The sequence below is a fragment of the Chaetomium fimeti genome, assembly GCF_033439085.1.
Source record: "Chaetomium fimeti strain CBS 168.71 chromosome Unknown B0H64scaffold_6, whole genome shotgun sequence".
In the NCBI taxonomy this organism is placed as follows: Eukaryota; Fungi; Ascomycota; class Sordariomycetes; order Sordariales; family Chaetomiaceae; genus Chaetomium; species Chaetomium fimeti.
Genome location: NW_026944334.1, coordinates 1,717,359 through 1,733,461, shown reverse-complemented (window position 1 = coordinate 1,733,461; position 16,103 = coordinate 1,717,359). Strand labels below are relative to the sequence as shown.

Genomic DNA, 16,103 nt, shown 5'->3' with positions numbered 1-16,103 from the left:
TTATTCTACTAGCTAACTTTATATATAAAGATACTAGTATAGTTATTAGCTATAACTAAATAATAAGAGAGTATATTCCCTATAGTACTAATAATAGTATTATTAGGACTAGGTATAGAAGTAAAACCTATATAATAAGAGAGAGAGGTAGAAACTAAAGTACTATAACTAGTATATATAGGAGTAGAAGGTAATATAGGGGAGGTAATAGACTGCTATATAGAAGTAGGTAAAAAGGCGGTATAACTAGATAAGCGATTCTCTTAGATAAGCTCGAAAAGATAGTAGAAGTTCTATACTAGGATAGTAAATATACCTATTAGGATAGAGTATTTAGAAGGCTTATTAGGGGTATAGGTACAGTTAAGCTCGAATAGAGCGGTATTATTTAAATATAACTTTTTAATCTTCTTAAAACTAATATATAGATAGGGATTATTTATCTATAGCTATATATCCTAGATATAGGCTAAATAAATAGAATAACACTCCTTATAGAATCTATAGATATTAATAGTATATATAGTAGGCTTCCTATTTAGGAGCCTATTAATATATAGCATATAGTATTAATACTCTTTAGAGAGTAGGTTAAATTCCTTATTAGAAGAGTTACCCTTTATAGCAAAGCTACTAAACAAGGTATTTATATACTTATCTCTCTATATCATTTACAGTTAGCCTCTATAATATAGATAGAAGAAGCTTACTTATATTATAATCCTTATTAGAATTGCTACTAGAATAGTATCTACTACTACTACTACCTATAGAGCTAACTATAGTTAATATTCTATATAGTTCTATATTATATATAGAAAGAGAGAGATTAGTAAGTAGGATATATATAAAAAAAGAGGTTAAGATATCCTAAAAGGAAGAGAGCCAATATAGAAAGGTTAACTATAGTATAAGGAAAAGAAGAGAAGAGAGAGTAGAATAAAGGAGGGGGGAAGGAAAATTTATAGACTTATATATAGGGTAGGGTTACCTAGGAAATACAGATAGATAGTACAATATAGGCTCGCAGGAGGAAGGCATACAGTAGGGAGGGCAAAATATAGTAGTTTACATTAAGTAATAGAAAGATATATATATATAGTTTATATAGTAGAGAGCCTATCTATATCCGATATATATATAGCCCAGAGCCGGTATAAGTAACAGCCCTCCCAGAAGCGGTAGAGGAGGGGGGTATATTAAGGGCCGGGCTATACCCGGCTAACAAGAGGTTAGGAGCTTTGTCCTAACTGTACCGTATCCGGTATAGCTCCGGAACGGACCTGTACCGGGTCTACCTAGGTTATATACCGGAGGTTATATAAGAAGGAAATCCCGTATTAGGGGTATGTAAAATATCTTTTCCCTCCTTAAGCTTTCAGAATAGAATATTGTGCGCCTATCTGTAGTTGCTATAGGGCCAGCACCTTACACTTAGTTTTCTTTAAGTAAACTTATTTTAAAAAAAAGATTCTCTAACTTTAATTTTTATTTAAAGAAAACTAGAAGATAGTTTTAGAATATTAAAATATCTATATATTAAAAGTTATTATTTATTTATTATAGTTTTATTACTTTAAAATTATAATATAGTAAAATAAACTTTACTAAAAGTTTATTTCTTTAATATAGAATAATTTTAAAGCTTTAAAATTATATTAATTTTTGAAAATAATTTTATATAAAATTAACTTTTATTATATTTTAATAATAGTATTTATTTTCTATATTTAAAATTATTTTAAAGATTGAAAATTATTTTTTATCCAAAATAATCTTTCGAGTTTTTATCATTTTTATTACAGGCTAGTCGTGGTATTCGTTTTCCATTTTGAAGTTCATTTTCAGACGAAAAAATCATTTTGGCACCAAAAAACGTCGGTGGTCATCATTTTGCAACCCCCCCCCGGCGCGCTATGGTAGGTATGTACATACATTTCCGGCGGGGCCGATATACTTGTTGAGGTTCACTGGACGGGGAAAAAAGAACCGTCGGAAAGAAAATAGTGAATATAAATACAGTCTCAGGGCTGGGCAAACGAAACATGCTGCGCATGGCAACCATTTTGTGGTAATGGATGCCTGGAGTCAGCCGGTCAACACTCCGGCCAAAGTTTTGTAGAGTACCTTTTATCAATGGCCATTTTGGCTCGCCTGTGCTGCCATCCTGCCATGCGTGGCCACTCGATGTCTTCCGTCGCATATCCATGACCCAGATGTGGCTTCCCCTCCTATAGGTTCAGGCCATTATACGTGTGCTTGGTCAGGTCTTAACATTTTTATTGCCCCTTTTACCCTCTGCCCTTTGATTAGTTGACCCGCCGATAATTGAAGCTGTTACCTTTCCTCAGGTACCCGGATTCTGGTTACACGTGCTCTCTACATTTTGGAGCTTACACACAATGAGATGACTCCGGGAACGTGAGGTACGTCGCCTGGACTGGCGCAACCACCACATCATAGAACTGCTGTCGGAATCGCGAAAATTCAAAGTCCTTGTACATATCCCTCCCCTCAAATGAACACTTAACACATCGCTCTGTCGCATATCCGTAAGAGTCACCGGCTAGTCTGTACACTTCGTCTAGCCTGCTTAACGCGGACTGGTAGTCATCGATGAGCGAGGTCGCTCCCGCGTTATCTCCATCCGGTTTCGAGACGGGCTCGCTGACGCAGAGCTCGATGAGTAGGACGCCCAGGGCGAATATGGTTCTGTTTGGGACCAGACTGTTGACGGGGTTGTCGAAGTCAGGGGGAACGTCCTCCTGGTAAGTTCGTCGAGCAAAAATATAAGAGGCACATGGATGGCGTGAGAACGTCTTGCGGCCATTCGGGGTATTCTCAATGAAGATGGCCATTTGCTTTTGGTCCCACTCGCGTTCGTCGAGCCATGGACTGCAGGACAAATGGAGAACGGACCACGCGATAGTGGCGGCGATACCGAAACGCTGTTTTGCGGTGAGGGCCAGGTAGGGGCTGCGCTTCTGGGTTTGCTGCCCTCGCGACGAAAGCAATGACTTCACAGGCACGGCCTTGATGATGTTCGGTGAGTCTACAGGATGGTGATAGAGGGAGTAATGTCGGGCCTGTTCTGAATCCGGGTCCTTGAGAAAGCGCTTTAAGGGCCACGGGCAAGTCTCCGTGCGTAGCGCGGCGCAAAGGCTTGCTATCCCGGAGCGTTGTGGAGACGGTACAGCGGGTGCTGTGTCGAGTGTTCTTAGATTTGGTAATGAAGCTATCATTGTTAGCTTCGCAAAATATGCCTTTTAGGCACGAGTTACTTACCCGTCGTGGACGGCGGAGTTGGTGGCGGTGGAGGTGTTCGCGAAAACGTCCGGCTGTGCTTGAAATGTGCCACCTTGGACCGAAACGACGAACTCGGGGAGGGAGATCGGTAACCGGTAGGAAGTGACGGGACCAATAAAGCAGGAGCCCTAACAGGCGCCGGAAATCGTATACTCGGCAACTCAGGAACAGACTCGACCGTTTCCGTGGCGGTCTCGGAGGTAATGTCCAGTTTGCACCAGGAGCCGACCCCTTGAGACTGTGCGCTCGTCTCGTACGACACGGCTACTTTGAAAGTTATCCCTGAATCAGACTCATAGGACGCCCAGTCGAGATCAATCGCGGCTGCGTGCGGTGTGGGACAGGAACAGCGGAATCCAAGCTCGAGGGCTCTGTGGAGCGAGGCCAGGCACTGTCGAATCGCGTTGCTACGCGTGATGTTGAAACGACGTTTCAGGTCTTGGACCTTGCAGCTGTCGTCTTGGGCGGGCACCTCTGGCTTCTCGAGAGATCTCCTGAGGTCGTCGTTCCAATGCCTGAGATCGTCAACCACTTTGGCACGTTTCTTGGTGCTGAGACTATTCTTCACTCTGCGCCATTCCCAATGGACCTTTCCGAGCAGAACATCCGGCTATTTGACACAAGATGTAAGCTTCGACAATGTAGATACACGGTATACCCTTTCGATGAGCCTAGAAGTGCTCTGAGGTTAAATACCTTTCCGTTCACGTCGATCTCGAGACTCTTAAGCAACGACGCCGTTGTTTCGTCCATCCGTCGAATGATAGACATCAACTCTGGAGATATATCCGGAAACTTCTCCTCGAAGAATTCCCGTACCTCCTCAGTCGTCGGGTTATCGTGTAGCCCGATGTTTAAGAGCGAGGTCTGGAGTTGTCGCTTCTGCAGGATCAGGTCGGCCCGGAAGGCCTGGATCGTAGTGTGGTAGCGGTGATATGTCTCCCAGGGTTCCGCGTATTTCTCGAGTGCCCATATCGCTATGGGAAACCCGCCCACGACGAGGCCTACGATCTCCGCCATGGTTTCGGTCGAAGCTGGCGGAGGAAGCTCAGGAGCTCACAAACGTTTAGCGACCATGGGGGCGTTTGAGCGGGGTCACGCCCTCTCTCTGCTCTCTCCAGCTCTGGAAGCGGCTGAATAACTTGAGCAGGCGGCTGCGCGTTGTGACTGCGGGGCGTGGCACAGCCCGATTGGACGCTCTTACACCCGCAGCCGCTCGCCTTTCTCGAACCATGGTCCCTCAAAGGTGTGGGGAATCATCCTGCTGTCCACCTCGACACCTCTCCGTCTTTAGTAGCGCACGACCTCCGGAACTCGAGTCTCGCTGGAACTGGGACATACTCGAGGTACATAGGCCGAGATACTAGTCGGACTGGCTGTCATGAAGGGCTCTTCCACTCCTGCGGACCCCGCATCCCTCTGCGAATCCTTCCTGGAATGCGTGGAGGCCTTCAAGAAACTCATCCTGGCTCTCAACAGAGAGGACTGCCGCGTCATACATCTCGAACAGGTCAGTCTCACAGAAATTCTCGAGCACTACGGAAGGGTCAAGCTTTGGGGTCACCAGTCGAAAGCAGATCTCCCAGCAGGAGCTCGCGGCTCTCTGGACGATGTTATGCGGCACGATGACGATCTCAAGGAACTCACCCGGGGCTTCTTCATGCGAATGAGGGGACACCTGGCCGAAGGTAGGTTCTATTACTCGCAACCTGGGAACTCCAAGACTACCATCTCATCGTTATTCAGCCATGCTTATCGCTGAGAAGAAACACGATCCTGAAGCTGGGTCTGACTACGATTCGGTCAGCAGCGTTAGTTCGGACGCTGATTCCGATTCGGGCGCCGGCGAAGGCGTGAGTCGTAGTACGCCGAGGATCTGTTTTTTGGTTCGGGGGATAGCGGGCGTGATTCGATCACTGTACGATCTATCATCCTTGCTCCGACGGCCAAAGATCACAGAAAAATACGTCCGCTCCGTCAACTCGAAGCTCGATAAGCTTACATCGAGAGATTCGGACACCTTGCCACTCAGTGTCGGTTTCCGTGCTTCTGACGAGGACCACGTTATTGAGAAAGTGCTACAATGGCGAGGTCTGACGAAAGCCGAGAAGAGATTCGATTTTGAAGAGGAAGAGGCCGCGCCTACTGAGAATGCACCGATAAGTGACGGTGTGGAAGACATCCTGTGGTTCTGTCAACGGCTTGCGAGAGCGAATACGAGGCGACGCGAGCAGCTCCAGTACTGGGCCGCACATCCCTATGACGCTTCCAAAGACCTGGCGCAGGCTCCTGTCGAACAAGTCAGAGAAGCGCAAGAATCGCGAAGCCAAACGTCAACCCTCAAGCCGCCAGACCCAAATCTTCCGCGTCCGGGGCCAAGGTCTGCAGTGTCAAAGCAGAGCTTCTCCACCGCCCCAGTCTCACTTATTCACGACACGAAAACAAACGTTCGACCGAGGACGGTATACTCCCCCACAGCGGTCGGAAAGAGCCGTTCCAATTCTGTCCCTGATCCTCCGAAGGCCAGTAATGACTCGGGCACTTTTCCCTGCCCGTACTGTGGGATGCCGCTCGAGTATAAAGAAATGGAGAACAGGCAAACGTGGCAGTAAGTGAACTCCCCGTGAGATCCTTACACCGCATTCGGATATACTGAACGGTTGAATTTAGGCGCCATGTCTTCCACGACCTCCGCCCCTACGTCTGCACTTTCGAAGACTGCCAGAACGCCGGGAAGCTGTACGTCAGTCGCCACGACTGGATGTATCATGAACTGCAGGTCCATCGGCGTGAATATGTCTGCAAGGAGTGCGATAAGAAGTTTCAGAAAAGACAGGAAGCATCGGAACATCACAGAGAACATTATGGCGAGTCGATCCCAGCGCCCCGGCTTAACGTCATCGTGGATCTCTCCGAACGGCAAGCCGATATCTCACTTGGTGAGAAAGAGCCGTGTATTATTTGTGGAGAAGAGCTCTCGCCTATGGCATTGCAAGGCCATGTTGCGAGTCACATGGAGGATGTGGCCCTTTTTGTCCTACCTAACAGCGATGAAGACAAGGAGGCTGGAGGCTCGGAAGCCTCGGTGCAGGTAGCGAAACTCGAATCTAGGGGCAACACCACCGATCTGACCGCAGATTCCGGGAGCCTCGGATTTTCTGCAGCTGGAGACAACGAACCAAATCCCCTCGACTTTGCTAGGATCCTAGTAGATGACGAGATGGGATATGCCTCCAAGATTTCGTCTTGGGAAGCGAAGAAAGACCAATCGCCGATCTCGAATGCTCGGTGTATGACCGTGGAGGTTGACTATTTGAACAGAGAAACATCTAGCGGCATTAGCAGTGACCGTGATTATCAAGTCCCCGGCTCGCCGCCCTTCGAGGTACTCGACCGCCACATCAAGCCTGAGCGCGACTACCGCTACCCGCCCCCGCCGCAGGCCCCCTCCTACGACCCCGCAACCCTGTACCCAGAGCCCACCTACGGCCGCTCCTCGCCCTCTGCCCCCGTGGACGAGCGCCCTTCTAACCTCTCGTCCGCACCCGCCGTCTCCTCCGCCGTGGGCTTGCCGCAGTCTAACCACGACCAGCTGGCTCAATTCCCCGGCTGGGCGGCGCCCCAGACCATGAACGTATCGCCCAACATCGTGGGCCACGCCGAGTACCTAGGCGCCACCGAGTACGGCACGGCCTTCCCCGGCATGGAGGAGTACGGTGCGTTTGACTTCGGCGGCGGGAAGCCGCCCCGCTTCGTGGGTGAGTTGGAGAGCGTCTCTACTCGTGTGCCTGTTTTCCCTCAGCGTGCTTCCCTCTCGTCGGCTTCCGGGGTCCTCTTCTTGTCGCCATCCACACCCAACGCTTCTCATTCCCCGCCCCTCACCTCCGCGGCGGAGTGGGACGTCTCGCCCCAGACGCCACAGAGCTTCTCAAAGGGCTTTGTCCCTCAAAACGGCACCAGCTTTGCGGCGCCCCTACAATCTTCTTGTTCGCTTTCTTTAAGTCGAGCTGTCACCTCCAGTCTACCAAAAGCCCCAGAAACAAGACTAACAGGGCCAACAGACACCTCCCTCATCCACCCCGACATCAGCCGCCCAGTTCCGACCCCCTTCGACAACGGCTTCCAGCCGCAGCTCTTCAACCCCTACCCAGCTCCCCTTGATGCCTCCTCGCGGCGGCCCAGTCACCCCTTCGAGGCCTCCCCCTCCTATGGCGACGCCGCGACGGCCTTCAGCGGCGATGAGGCAAAGGAGAAGTCGCGCTGTCCTTACCCGGACTGCGGCAAGTCGTTCAAGGACCTCAAGGCCCACATGCTCACGCACCAGACCGGGCGCCCCGAGAAGTGCCCCATCGCCACGTGCGAGTACCACGTCAAGGGCTTCGCGCGCGAGTACGACCGCAAACGCCACACCCTGACGCACTACAAGGGCACCATGGTCTGCGGTTTCTGCCCCGGTTCCTTGTCGGCGGCCGAGAAGAGCTACAACCGTGCGGACGTGTTTAAGCGCCACCTAACGGCCGTACACGGCGTCGACCTGACACCGCCCAACAGCCGCAAGGAGCCGCCCGCGGGCATCCGCAAGAGGCTGCCGGGTAGGTACGCTGCCGACGCGACTGGAAAGTGCAGCATCTGCTCGCAGACCTTCGCTAACGCGCAGGGCTTCTACGAGCATCTTGACGACTGTGTGCTGCGCATCGTGCTGCAGGAGGACCCCGCCGAGGCAATCAACGCGCGGAACCTCAGCAGTATGGAGAACGATATTGATGTGCGGCGCACACTGGAGAAGAACAACGTGGCCGAGGACGACATTATGCTCTCTACGGAACACGAGGTGCGCGTGACCCTTGGTGACGACGGCGCGTACGTTGGCGGGAGCAAAGAGGAGAAGGGGGCGTCGGTGTCGGATGACCCCACGGAGGAGGAAGTGCGAGCCATGCGGGAGACGTTAGAGAAGGATGCGTGAAATGTTTTTTTTTTGGTTGAGTGCTTTGGTGTGAAGGCACCCCCTTTTTTTTCTTTTCTATCTCTACTTTCTGGATGAGAAGGGGTTTAGGATTACACGTGGCTATCGAACTAAGGGAAGCTCAGCAATTCGATAAAAGAGATATCAAGGAGCTGAAGGGGCTAAAATCGGGGCTTGAAGAGGGCTTGAGGAGCGTTGACCGTGGGACCTTATCGAGCCTCATGAGATGATATGAGGAATAGGGCCGGGATTGGGGCTGCGTCCCTGTCCTTCTGTACGCGATGCGGCTGCTGGAGGGTTATCTCCCAGTTCCGCCTCAATCCTAAAGGCGTTCCCGAGTCCGTACAAGACCTGTACAGCCTGTAGGGACCAGTCACGATCCCGTCCCGTTCTTGGGGAGACGACTGGAAATGCCCGTCGCCTACGGAGCCGGAGCGTCACGGCCGAGCCCTCCCACCGACCGCCAAAGCGCCGCCGCGTATATCGTCGTACGTTCCTTTCCGATTTATATACGGTAAAATATTAATAGTTACAAATGTCCCTCCGGGTTCTCCCCTACCTACGATTACCGGTTCCCAGTCTTCCTAGCCTGTCGCTACCGTCCACGACCATCCTCCGATTCTTACTGCCCTCCCTGAACCCCCACGCCTACGGCTCCTGCAACACCCGGAAATGAATACTCTGTGGTGGGACCATCAGTATCGATCAAGATCCGTTGACATGTTGCACTGAGGTGAAGGTACGCGATGACCGCCCCCGACAGCGACACACGGATTTCATCAAAAGGAGAGGGGGCACCTTTAAAGCCCCCTGTCGCTGGGCACCAATCACACCCGGGCAACCCTGCACACCCTGCAACTCGCATTCCGTCACCAAAACCTCCATCAGCTCCTTTCCCGACTTCGCCGACCGCATCAAAAGGCAGTTAAACCACCACCACCACCACCAACGCAAGTCACCACCCGCGCTCTCCACGCGCCCAACCCAACCGACAATGCATCTCAACACCCTCCTCCTCCCCCTCCTGGGGAGCCTAACAACCCTCACCACCGCCTCCCAACAACCACCCGACCAACAACAACAAGAACCCACCACCGGCACCGGCACCACGACACTCACCCTCCGCATCCCCGCCTCCGGCCCCTCCCTCCCCAACCCGCACCTCCTCCCGGCCTCGACGCGCGCCACGCTCACCACCCTCGGCGGCGCGCTCTCGGCACCTCTGTCCGTCGCCAACACCTTCGTCTTCCGCAACGTCAGCGCCGGCTCCTACCTCGCCGACGTCCACTGCGCGACCCACGCGTTCGCGCCGCTGCGCGTGGATGTGGTTGGTGCTTCCGGGGAGGGTGGGAAGGGGAAGGGTAAAGGGGGGGTGCGGGCGTGGGAGACGTTTCGCGGGAATGACTGGGCGAATACGGGGGAGGGGGCGCCCGTGGGGGAGGTTGATGGGGGCGTGCTGGTGGAGGTGCGGGTTCTGGGGGGGAAGGGGTATTTTATGGAGAGGAGTAGCTGTGAGTTTATTTTTGATTTTATGGAGGACTTTTGGGTGGTTGTTCTGGGGAGTGATTTGCTAACTGGGGCGGTGAACAACAGTCTCGGTGTTGACCATCTTCAAGAACCCGATGATCTTACTCGGGTTGGTGAGCATGGCGCTGTTCTTTGGCATGCCGAAGCTGGTGGAGAACAGTAAGTGCCCCTGTTGGGCGAAGACAGAAGGACTGCAGCTGACAACCGCACAGTGGACCCCGAGATGCGCGCCGAGTGGGAGGAGCGGCAGAAGGAGAACCCGATGAACAGCATCATGGGCGCCGCCTCCGGGCAGAACGCGAATCCGATGGGCAATTTTGATATGGCCGCTTTCTTGGCAGGGTCGGGATCGGGGTCGAATACGGCGGAGGAGGAGGGTGCGAAGGGCAAGAGCGAGGGCAAGAAGAAGAGGTAGTTGTGTTGATACAGGAGTTGTAGGAATACGAAGGGGTCAGTGGGCACATACAATAGAGTGTCTATTTCTGAGTCTACGGACTATCCAAAGGCAACCCTTGTATGTGAGCCGCCAACGCGGCCGCCGGAAAGGGGGGATTCAAAGCTACCTTGCCTACCGCACCCCCTTACACCAACGTCCGCACATATCCTCAACTTTTTGCTCGACGATTTTGCTCCATACGCCACAAAGATGACTGGTATTATCGTGATGTATTAATCATGTACGTGCCTTGCCATCATCAGAGCCAGCAGTCAACAAGTGAACAGAGTGCCCACCAGCCAGAGCTCGGCCAAATCCATGATACAGGAACAGCAGAATCAAACAAACTGGCATCGAAGTAAAACACCCAATGCCCACCCGGCCACACCACGACGTAAGCAACCCGTCGGTCTCCTTCCTACCCTCCACTCTCAAACCACCCCATGCACTACCCCCTAGAAATCGCCGCCACCATCATCGAAACCACCACCATCCTCTGTACCCACGCGTTAGCCATCACAATCATCACCGCATCTCTCAAGGGAAGGGGGAATGCACTCACCAAACCCCTCCTGGTACGCATCCTCATTCGAGTCATTGATCGCATCCGCCACCAACACACCACCCAGCACACCGGCACCCACACCCAGCGCCGCGCCGCCCGCCATCATGCCCATGCCGCTGCCGCCGCCAGACTTCTTATACCCGCCATGCGACCCCCCATAGCCATGCTGCTGCGGGTAGTAACCCCCCTGCTGCGGATACCCACCACCGCCATACCCGTGCTGCTGCGGCGGATAATACCCACCACCCGGCGGGTACTGCTGCTGATGGGGCTGCCCATAACCACCACCACCGCCACCACCAAACGGCAGGCCATGCCCACCACCACCACCATGGCTCCCACCCCCACGACCAGCCATGATCCCACTCAGCGCGCCCCCCAACCCACCACCACCACCACTACTATGCCCACCACCACCGCCACCACCAAACGGCAGCCCATGCCCACCACCACCACCACCACCCATCATCGGCTTCTTACCACTCCCACCAAAGATCTTACCCAGCAGCCCGCCGCCGCCCGAGCGCGCCTTATCGTCCGGCCGCGGCGGCAGCTGGCCCGGGAACTGCTGCCCCTGCTGCCCCTGCTGGTAGGGGGACTCACCCCGCGCGCGTGCGTCCTCCTCGGCCTGCAGCTGGCGCGCCAGGCGGGCGTCCTCGTCCTCGTTGTTGTTGGTGCTGCCGCTGTAGCCGGGGGCGCTGTTGAGGTAGGAGGCTAAGGCGCCGGCTTGGTTGGGGTTATTGTCGTAGGGGTTGTTGTTGTTGTTGTTGTGGGTGTCGTAGGGGTTGACTTTGGTGTCGGAGGGCGCGGGCGTCGAGCCGGGCGTGTAGCCTGGCGGCGCGCCCAGGTCGTCTTGGGGCGGCGGCTGGGCGGGCTCGGTGGGTTTTTCCCATTGGGACTTTTTGGTGTAGGTGTTTACGTAGAACCTGCCGGGCGGGGGAGGAGTTGGTTAGGATGGGATGGTAAGGAGGGGGGAGGTGTGCTTGTGCTTACCATTCTTTGTACTGCTCGTTGAAGCGGGCTACCCAGCCCTCGGGCACCAGGGGCGGGAGAGGGCCCGGAGGCGCATTGAAATCGGCCATGTTGTGTCGGTGTTTTTTCAATAAGAGGGCGGCTTCTTTTTTAGGGAGATGATGCCGAGAAGAAAGTGATCGACAAAGTGCAGATGAGGTCGCGCTCGCGAAGTGGGGGAGTACTTGAGTCGGAGCCGGAATGGCGGGGTAGTTGAAGTGGTCGTCGCAGGCCGGAAAAGGGTTTCAACACGACAAAGTTACGGAGGCCTCCGTTTCAGCTGGGCAGTGAGAGAATAAAACAACGACCTCGGAAGTAAAGCGGTTCCGGAACGGCGACTCCATTTATGTGCGTATCACAGGTAAAGTGGCCATTGTAAGTGAGGGGCAACATCGCCTAACTACGAGGCCCATTCAGCACAGCCCCCCTCCTGACCGATGGGGGCGGAGGAGCGGGAAGAAGCAGGAACCGACTGTCCGATGGGGTGACAGGGATGCTGGTTGTTTGTAGTTTGGAATCACTTGCTCGCACAGTTATGGAGAAAGTGGATTATCTGCTTCAAGGAGAAAACGGGATACGCCCGTGTATGAAGGTTGCGCCACCCGACCTATGCTTGGCGGCAATCACGCACCTTGTGGGGTCAACTATCACTCAAGCAATGAATGCCTTCAATGTGGGCGTGGCAGGCACGTTTCCGCGTCCGCTGCCTGGAACGCGTGGCCAGGGGCTGTGTCTGTTAACAGCATGACCTCGAGATACGCACTCGTACCCGCTCACACACACACACCACGCCACCGTCGCCGCCGAGACATGGACGCTTCCCGAGGCTGCGGAGCATGGCCCAAAAAGGAAACCGATTCAATGCAGAGGCCGTCTGTTACTCGCCAAGATGTCTCGCTTTTTGCTATTGAGCTGCTGCCACACTATGAGATATGTCCAAGCCAACTCTAATTCGCAAAAGATATGCAGGTATTCAAGTACCGTTAATGATACTACTTCAGTCCAATGCACCCACCACCTCTTTCTCTTATCTAGCAAGTCCCTAACTGTGTAAGTCCCCTGGATGCTGTAGCCCCCGGCCGGTGGCCAGACCACCTCAAACTCCATCCATTCCCAATAAAAATACCGTGATAACGCCACGCTGTAAAGAATCAGTAAATATCCTCCCTCTCGCGTTCCATTCTCCGGTCCCCAAAAAGATACGCTGCTTCCATGCAGTATCCGCCGGGGCCCGTGGCCATGCGCTTCTCGCTGCCGTAGCAGATAACGACGGCGTCGACAATCCCGCTCAGGATACCCTCCATCGCGCCGAGGATGCCCCAGCCGATGAAGCTGGCAATCAGGCCCACCACATACGCATAAGCGCTGCCCCGCACACCGAGTCCATTCGCCTGTTCGATTTTCAGCTGCCGGGCCGTCATGACCCAGCCCGCGAAGCCGAGAGCGATAGCCATGATAAAGCGCGTCGCGTGTAGGATCAGCTTTGCAAGCCGATACGGCAGTAGCGGGGAGTGCCTGTTGTTCTTGGGGAGCGCTGCCGGTGTGAGTGTCGTGGTCGGCCGTTGTGGTGAGAGAAAATCCATTTGGCTGAGCCCCTTGGCCGACATGGCCAGCGGCTGTGAGTGGATAGCAGCGTAGGTCAACGTCAGCGGGTTCGTGAGGGCAGCAATGGACGTCGGGATGAACGAGAAGACGAACATGCTGAGAATGTTCGCCAACCGCCGAGGCAACACCAGCAAGGGAAGTCGGATGGCGAGGGCCAAGAGCGTCGACATGCTAATGGTACCGAAGATGGTCGTCAGCGCATGGCCGAGGGCGGCCGATACGACTTCCTTAGAGGACGGAGCCGGCACCGCGTTGCGATGGAAGTACCACTGAGATACCGTCGCCGCCGTAGTGCTCCGCTGCACCCCCGAGATGATGGACAGAGTCCAAAGATACATGAGGACGAAGTAGACCCCAAGCCACCAGCTTGACGTGCTGATGATAAATTTGGCGAGCCTGCTCGAGAAGCTCCCTCCCAGGAAGACCCTTGTGAACATGAACAGCCACACCCAGGTCCAGACTACCACCACGGCGAGGCATGCCATGCCAACCAGGACGAGGGCCGAGTTCGCAGCCAAAATACGGCTCGAAAATTCGAGGATACCAACCGCCGATTGGATTGCGTGCCGTCCCTTATACACTAGGTAGATCCAAACCACGGCAGAGATAGCAGGAACGCTAGCCGCCCACCGCATGACGGTATCCTGGAGGCGCGTGCTGCCATCGGTCGACTGGTAGCTGGAGATGAAGGGGTACAGCGAGAAAGAGATCAAAATCACCGGCACCGCAATCATGACCAGGGCCACTAGCGGTTTGACGAACGAGCGCAGTGCCGCAAGCCAAACGAAGGAGACAATGATGGACACCAGAGTATCAACGGCCAGCAGGTGGAAGGAAGCCCGCAAGGTAGTGTAGATGGTATCCCCAAGCGGCCCGTCCCCGCGGTCTGTGTGCAGCACGACCAGCACGAAGGTCGAGAACAGGGATGCTTGTGCAATCAAATAGAGCCAAGCGAAGAAGGCGTCATGCTTAAAGATCTCGCCCTCCATGATAGGCGAGGCCGGCGAGCCATTCAAATTTGTGTCCAACGAGCTAGGAGGGCGGGCAAGACCGAGTTCCGAATCGGCGGCCGAGTCTCTCCTTGGTAATCGCGCTGGCGTAGTTGTAGACTGGAATTTCTGGAAGGCTGGCGGGTCGTTATCCCCCACAGTTTCTACCAGGAGGTCCTCTGGCGGTTCGCTGCCGGCGATCGTAGATTGGAGGGCGACGTCCTCCATTCCCCTGTCTTCGTCACTCTCTCCTGATGTTCGCCGGTGGCCCCTCTTGTTGTCTTGGCCAATCCCTTGTCCCGGCGCCTGGCGCGAATGGCCCTTTGCACCATTCCAACTACTCTTGATACCCAGAAGCCGTTCCCCTAGCGCCGAGCGCTCGCCATCGTGACTCCGCTCTAGCGAGCCACGGCTCTCGTCATTGTCTGTCTCGACACTCTCCTCGAGCCGACTGGCAGCAAAGACGCGCCGCGACCGTTGAAGCGCAAACAAATCCGCTGCCTCCTCTTCATCGTCGTCGTCATGCTCAAGGGTGGCCTGGAATAACGGTGCGTCGTTGGTAGCGTACCGGGAGCCGAAGGTGGCGAGGTTGCTAAACCGCGAGCCGCTGGGCTGGTACGGATTCCCGCCACCCCTACCCAAGAAAGCCCGACCTCCCAGCCGCGACCCTCTACTTTGCCAGTCTGTCGGTCGAGATGTCCTGTCTCCGTTTTCTGTCCCGGCGAAGTTGGAAAGCCGTGATTGTGATTGCGCGAGGAACTTGGAGGCGTCTTCGAGCGGGAGATTAGCGAAGCACAGACTCACCAGACAAAGGCACAGACTCACATTCGGAAAACATGTTTGCGTATTCCCGTCACCCCCGTGGCGAGAGCGCTGACTTCCACGCACAGTCTTCGAGTTGGCGAGAACTCAGTGGTGCGGAGTTTCGGGGGGGACGTCGGACTTGGGGGGACCGGTTTGCGGGGTGACGGGTCGGGTCGCGTGGTGTTGGCCAATATGTTGGGCCGCCGATGTAATGATGATCCGGTTTGGGTGTCAGCGCCTCAGGGAATGCTTCGGGCTCGCAAAACTGCGGCAAAGAAAATGGTGGTATATTGAATATATCTCCCTGGAACCGATAGGTTCATGACCTTGGACGAAGTGGTTTTGTTGGAAACGATGGAAAAAAGCATTTGCAGCGCGAGAACGGAGATAGGCAGCCACTGGCTGGGGGTTTGCTCACGAGGCGGAAGTCACCACTTGGGTGTGACTGGAGTCGGTGACCAGGCTGGGGACCCACTGACCAGTTCCGATGTGGGGAGAACACCCTTGTGGATATGCAGCTAGAGAAATTCTGCGTCTGGGGAAACACTGATTAAATGCATACCCACTAAGTATGAAACTGTCGTCGCACTAGGATAACGACATTCATTTGACCTAGAATCTTTGCTGTGAGGTAACGAAAGTCATAGACAAAACGGACATACGCTACATCACCTCTCATCGAGGAGTTCACCCCCTATTTTCTCTTTGTCGTAAAATATGGGCACCATACAAAGACCGGAATGCGCCCCATAGATCATGCAGCTCGCGGTGTCCGCTTTCCGGGCTAATGCCGGCCCCAGAGTCGTTATCGCGCGGTTGCGTCACTGATAGCCGACCCTGTCAGCTGCTGATCCAGGCCTGCTGATCGCTGCTTGGTGGAACATCGGAGCTCCAGGC

The 16,103-nt window shown here is 54.1% G+C and overlaps 5 protein-coding genes across 5 annotated transcripts; 2 read left to right on the top strand and 3 right to left on the bottom strand.

Annotated features, from left to right (window-relative positions):
* Positions 1-2,301: 2,301 nt before the first annotated feature.
* B0H64DRAFT_211728 (uncharacterized protein) lies at positions 2,302-4,405 on the bottom strand. The gene is made up of 3 exons (XM_062799445.1): positions 4,003-4,405; positions 3,286-3,916; positions 2,302-3,235 (listed from the first exon to the last, which is right to left on the bottom strand). Exons 1-3 carry the CDS (start codon positions 4,324-4,326, stop codon positions 2,394-2,396), a joined length of 1,797 nt encoding a protein of 598 aa, XP_062656904.1. The 5' UTR covers positions 4,327-4,405; the 3' UTR covers positions 2,302-2,393.
* A 38-nt stretch (positions 4,406-4,443) lies between these two features.
* B0H64DRAFT_211682 (uncharacterized protein) lies at positions 4,444-8,622 on the top strand. The gene is made up of 3 exons (XM_062799444.1): positions 4,444-4,994; positions 5,053-5,914; positions 5,977-8,622. Exons 1-3 carry the CDS (start codon positions 4,688-4,690, stop codon positions 8,267-8,269), a joined length of 3,462 nt encoding a protein of 1,153 aa, XP_062656903.1. The 5' UTR covers positions 4,444-4,687; the 3' UTR covers positions 8,270-8,622.
* Positions 8,623-9,263: 641 nt separating this feature from the next.
* Positions 9,264-10,411, top strand: B0H64DRAFT_465580 (uncharacterized protein; the record flags this gene model as incomplete). The annotated part of the gene is made up of 3 exons (XM_062807672.1): positions 9,264-9,780; positions 9,863-9,955; positions 10,009-10,411. 3 exons carry the CDS (start codon positions 9,264-9,266, stop codon positions 10,209-10,211), a joined length of 813 nt encoding a protein of 270 aa, XP_062656902.1. The 3' UTR covers positions 10,212-10,411.
* Position 10,412: 1 nt separating this feature from the next.
* On the bottom strand, positions 10,413-12,148 carry B0H64DRAFT_211663 (uncharacterized protein). Its single transcript, XM_062799443.1, has 3 exons — positions 11,791-12,148; positions 10,795-11,723; positions 10,413-10,728 (listed from the first exon to the last, which is right to left on the bottom strand). Exons 1-3 carry the CDS (start codon positions 11,877-11,879, stop codon positions 10,688-10,690), a joined length of 1,059 nt encoding a protein of 352 aa, XP_062656901.1. The 5' UTR covers positions 11,880-12,148; the 3' UTR covers positions 10,413-10,687.
* Positions 12,149-12,859: 711 nt separating this feature from the next.
* Positions 12,860-15,383, bottom strand: B0H64DRAFT_211661 (uncharacterized protein). Its single transcript, XM_062799442.1, has 2 exons — positions 15,228-15,383; positions 12,860-15,172 (listed from the first exon to the last, which is right to left on the bottom strand). The coding sequence occupies exons 1-2, from the start codon at positions 15,238-15,240 to the stop codon at positions 12,960-12,962; spliced, it is 2,226 nt and encodes a 741-aa protein (XP_062656900.1). The 5' UTR covers positions 15,241-15,383; the 3' UTR covers positions 12,860-12,959.
* Between the last annotated feature and the right edge of the window lie 720 nt (positions 15,384-16,103).

Coding starts and splice junctions, on each gene's coding strand:
- B0H64DRAFT_211728 (XM_062799445.1), bottom strand. CDS start 4,326: ATGGCGGAGATCGTAGGCCTCGTCGTGGGCGGGTTTCCCATAGCGATA. Junction 3,917..4,002: donor AGATCGACGTGAACGGAAAG/GTATTTAACCTC, acceptor TGTGTCAAATAG/CCGGATGTTCTGCTCGGAAA. Junction 3,236..3,285: donor AACTCCGCCGTCCACGACGG/GTAAGTAACTCG, acceptor TAACAATGATAG/CTTCATTACCAAATCTAAGA.
- B0H64DRAFT_211682 (XM_062799444.1), top strand. CDS start 4,688: ATGAAGGGCTCTTCCACTCCTGCGGACCCCGCATCCCTCTGCGAATCC. Junction 4,995..5,052: donor GAGGGGACACCTGGCCGAAG/GTAGGTTCTATT, acceptor ATCGTTATTCAG/CCATGCTTATCGCTGAGAAG. Junction 5,915..5,976: donor GAGAACAGGCAAACGTGGCA/GTAAGTGAACTC, acceptor GGTTGAATTTAG/GCGCCATGTCTTCCACGACC.
- B0H64DRAFT_211663 (XM_062799443.1), bottom strand. CDS start 11,879: ATGGCCGATTTCAATGCGCCTCCGGGCCCTCTCCCGCCCCTGGTGCCC. Junction 11,724..11,790: donor AACGAGCAGTACAAAGAATG/GTAAGCACAAGC, acceptor CCCGCCCGGCAG/GTTCTACGTAAACACCTACA. Junction 10,729..10,794: donor TGCGTACCAGGAGGGGTTTG/GTGAGTGCATTC, acceptor GCGTGGGTACAG/AGGATGGTGGTGGTTTCGAT.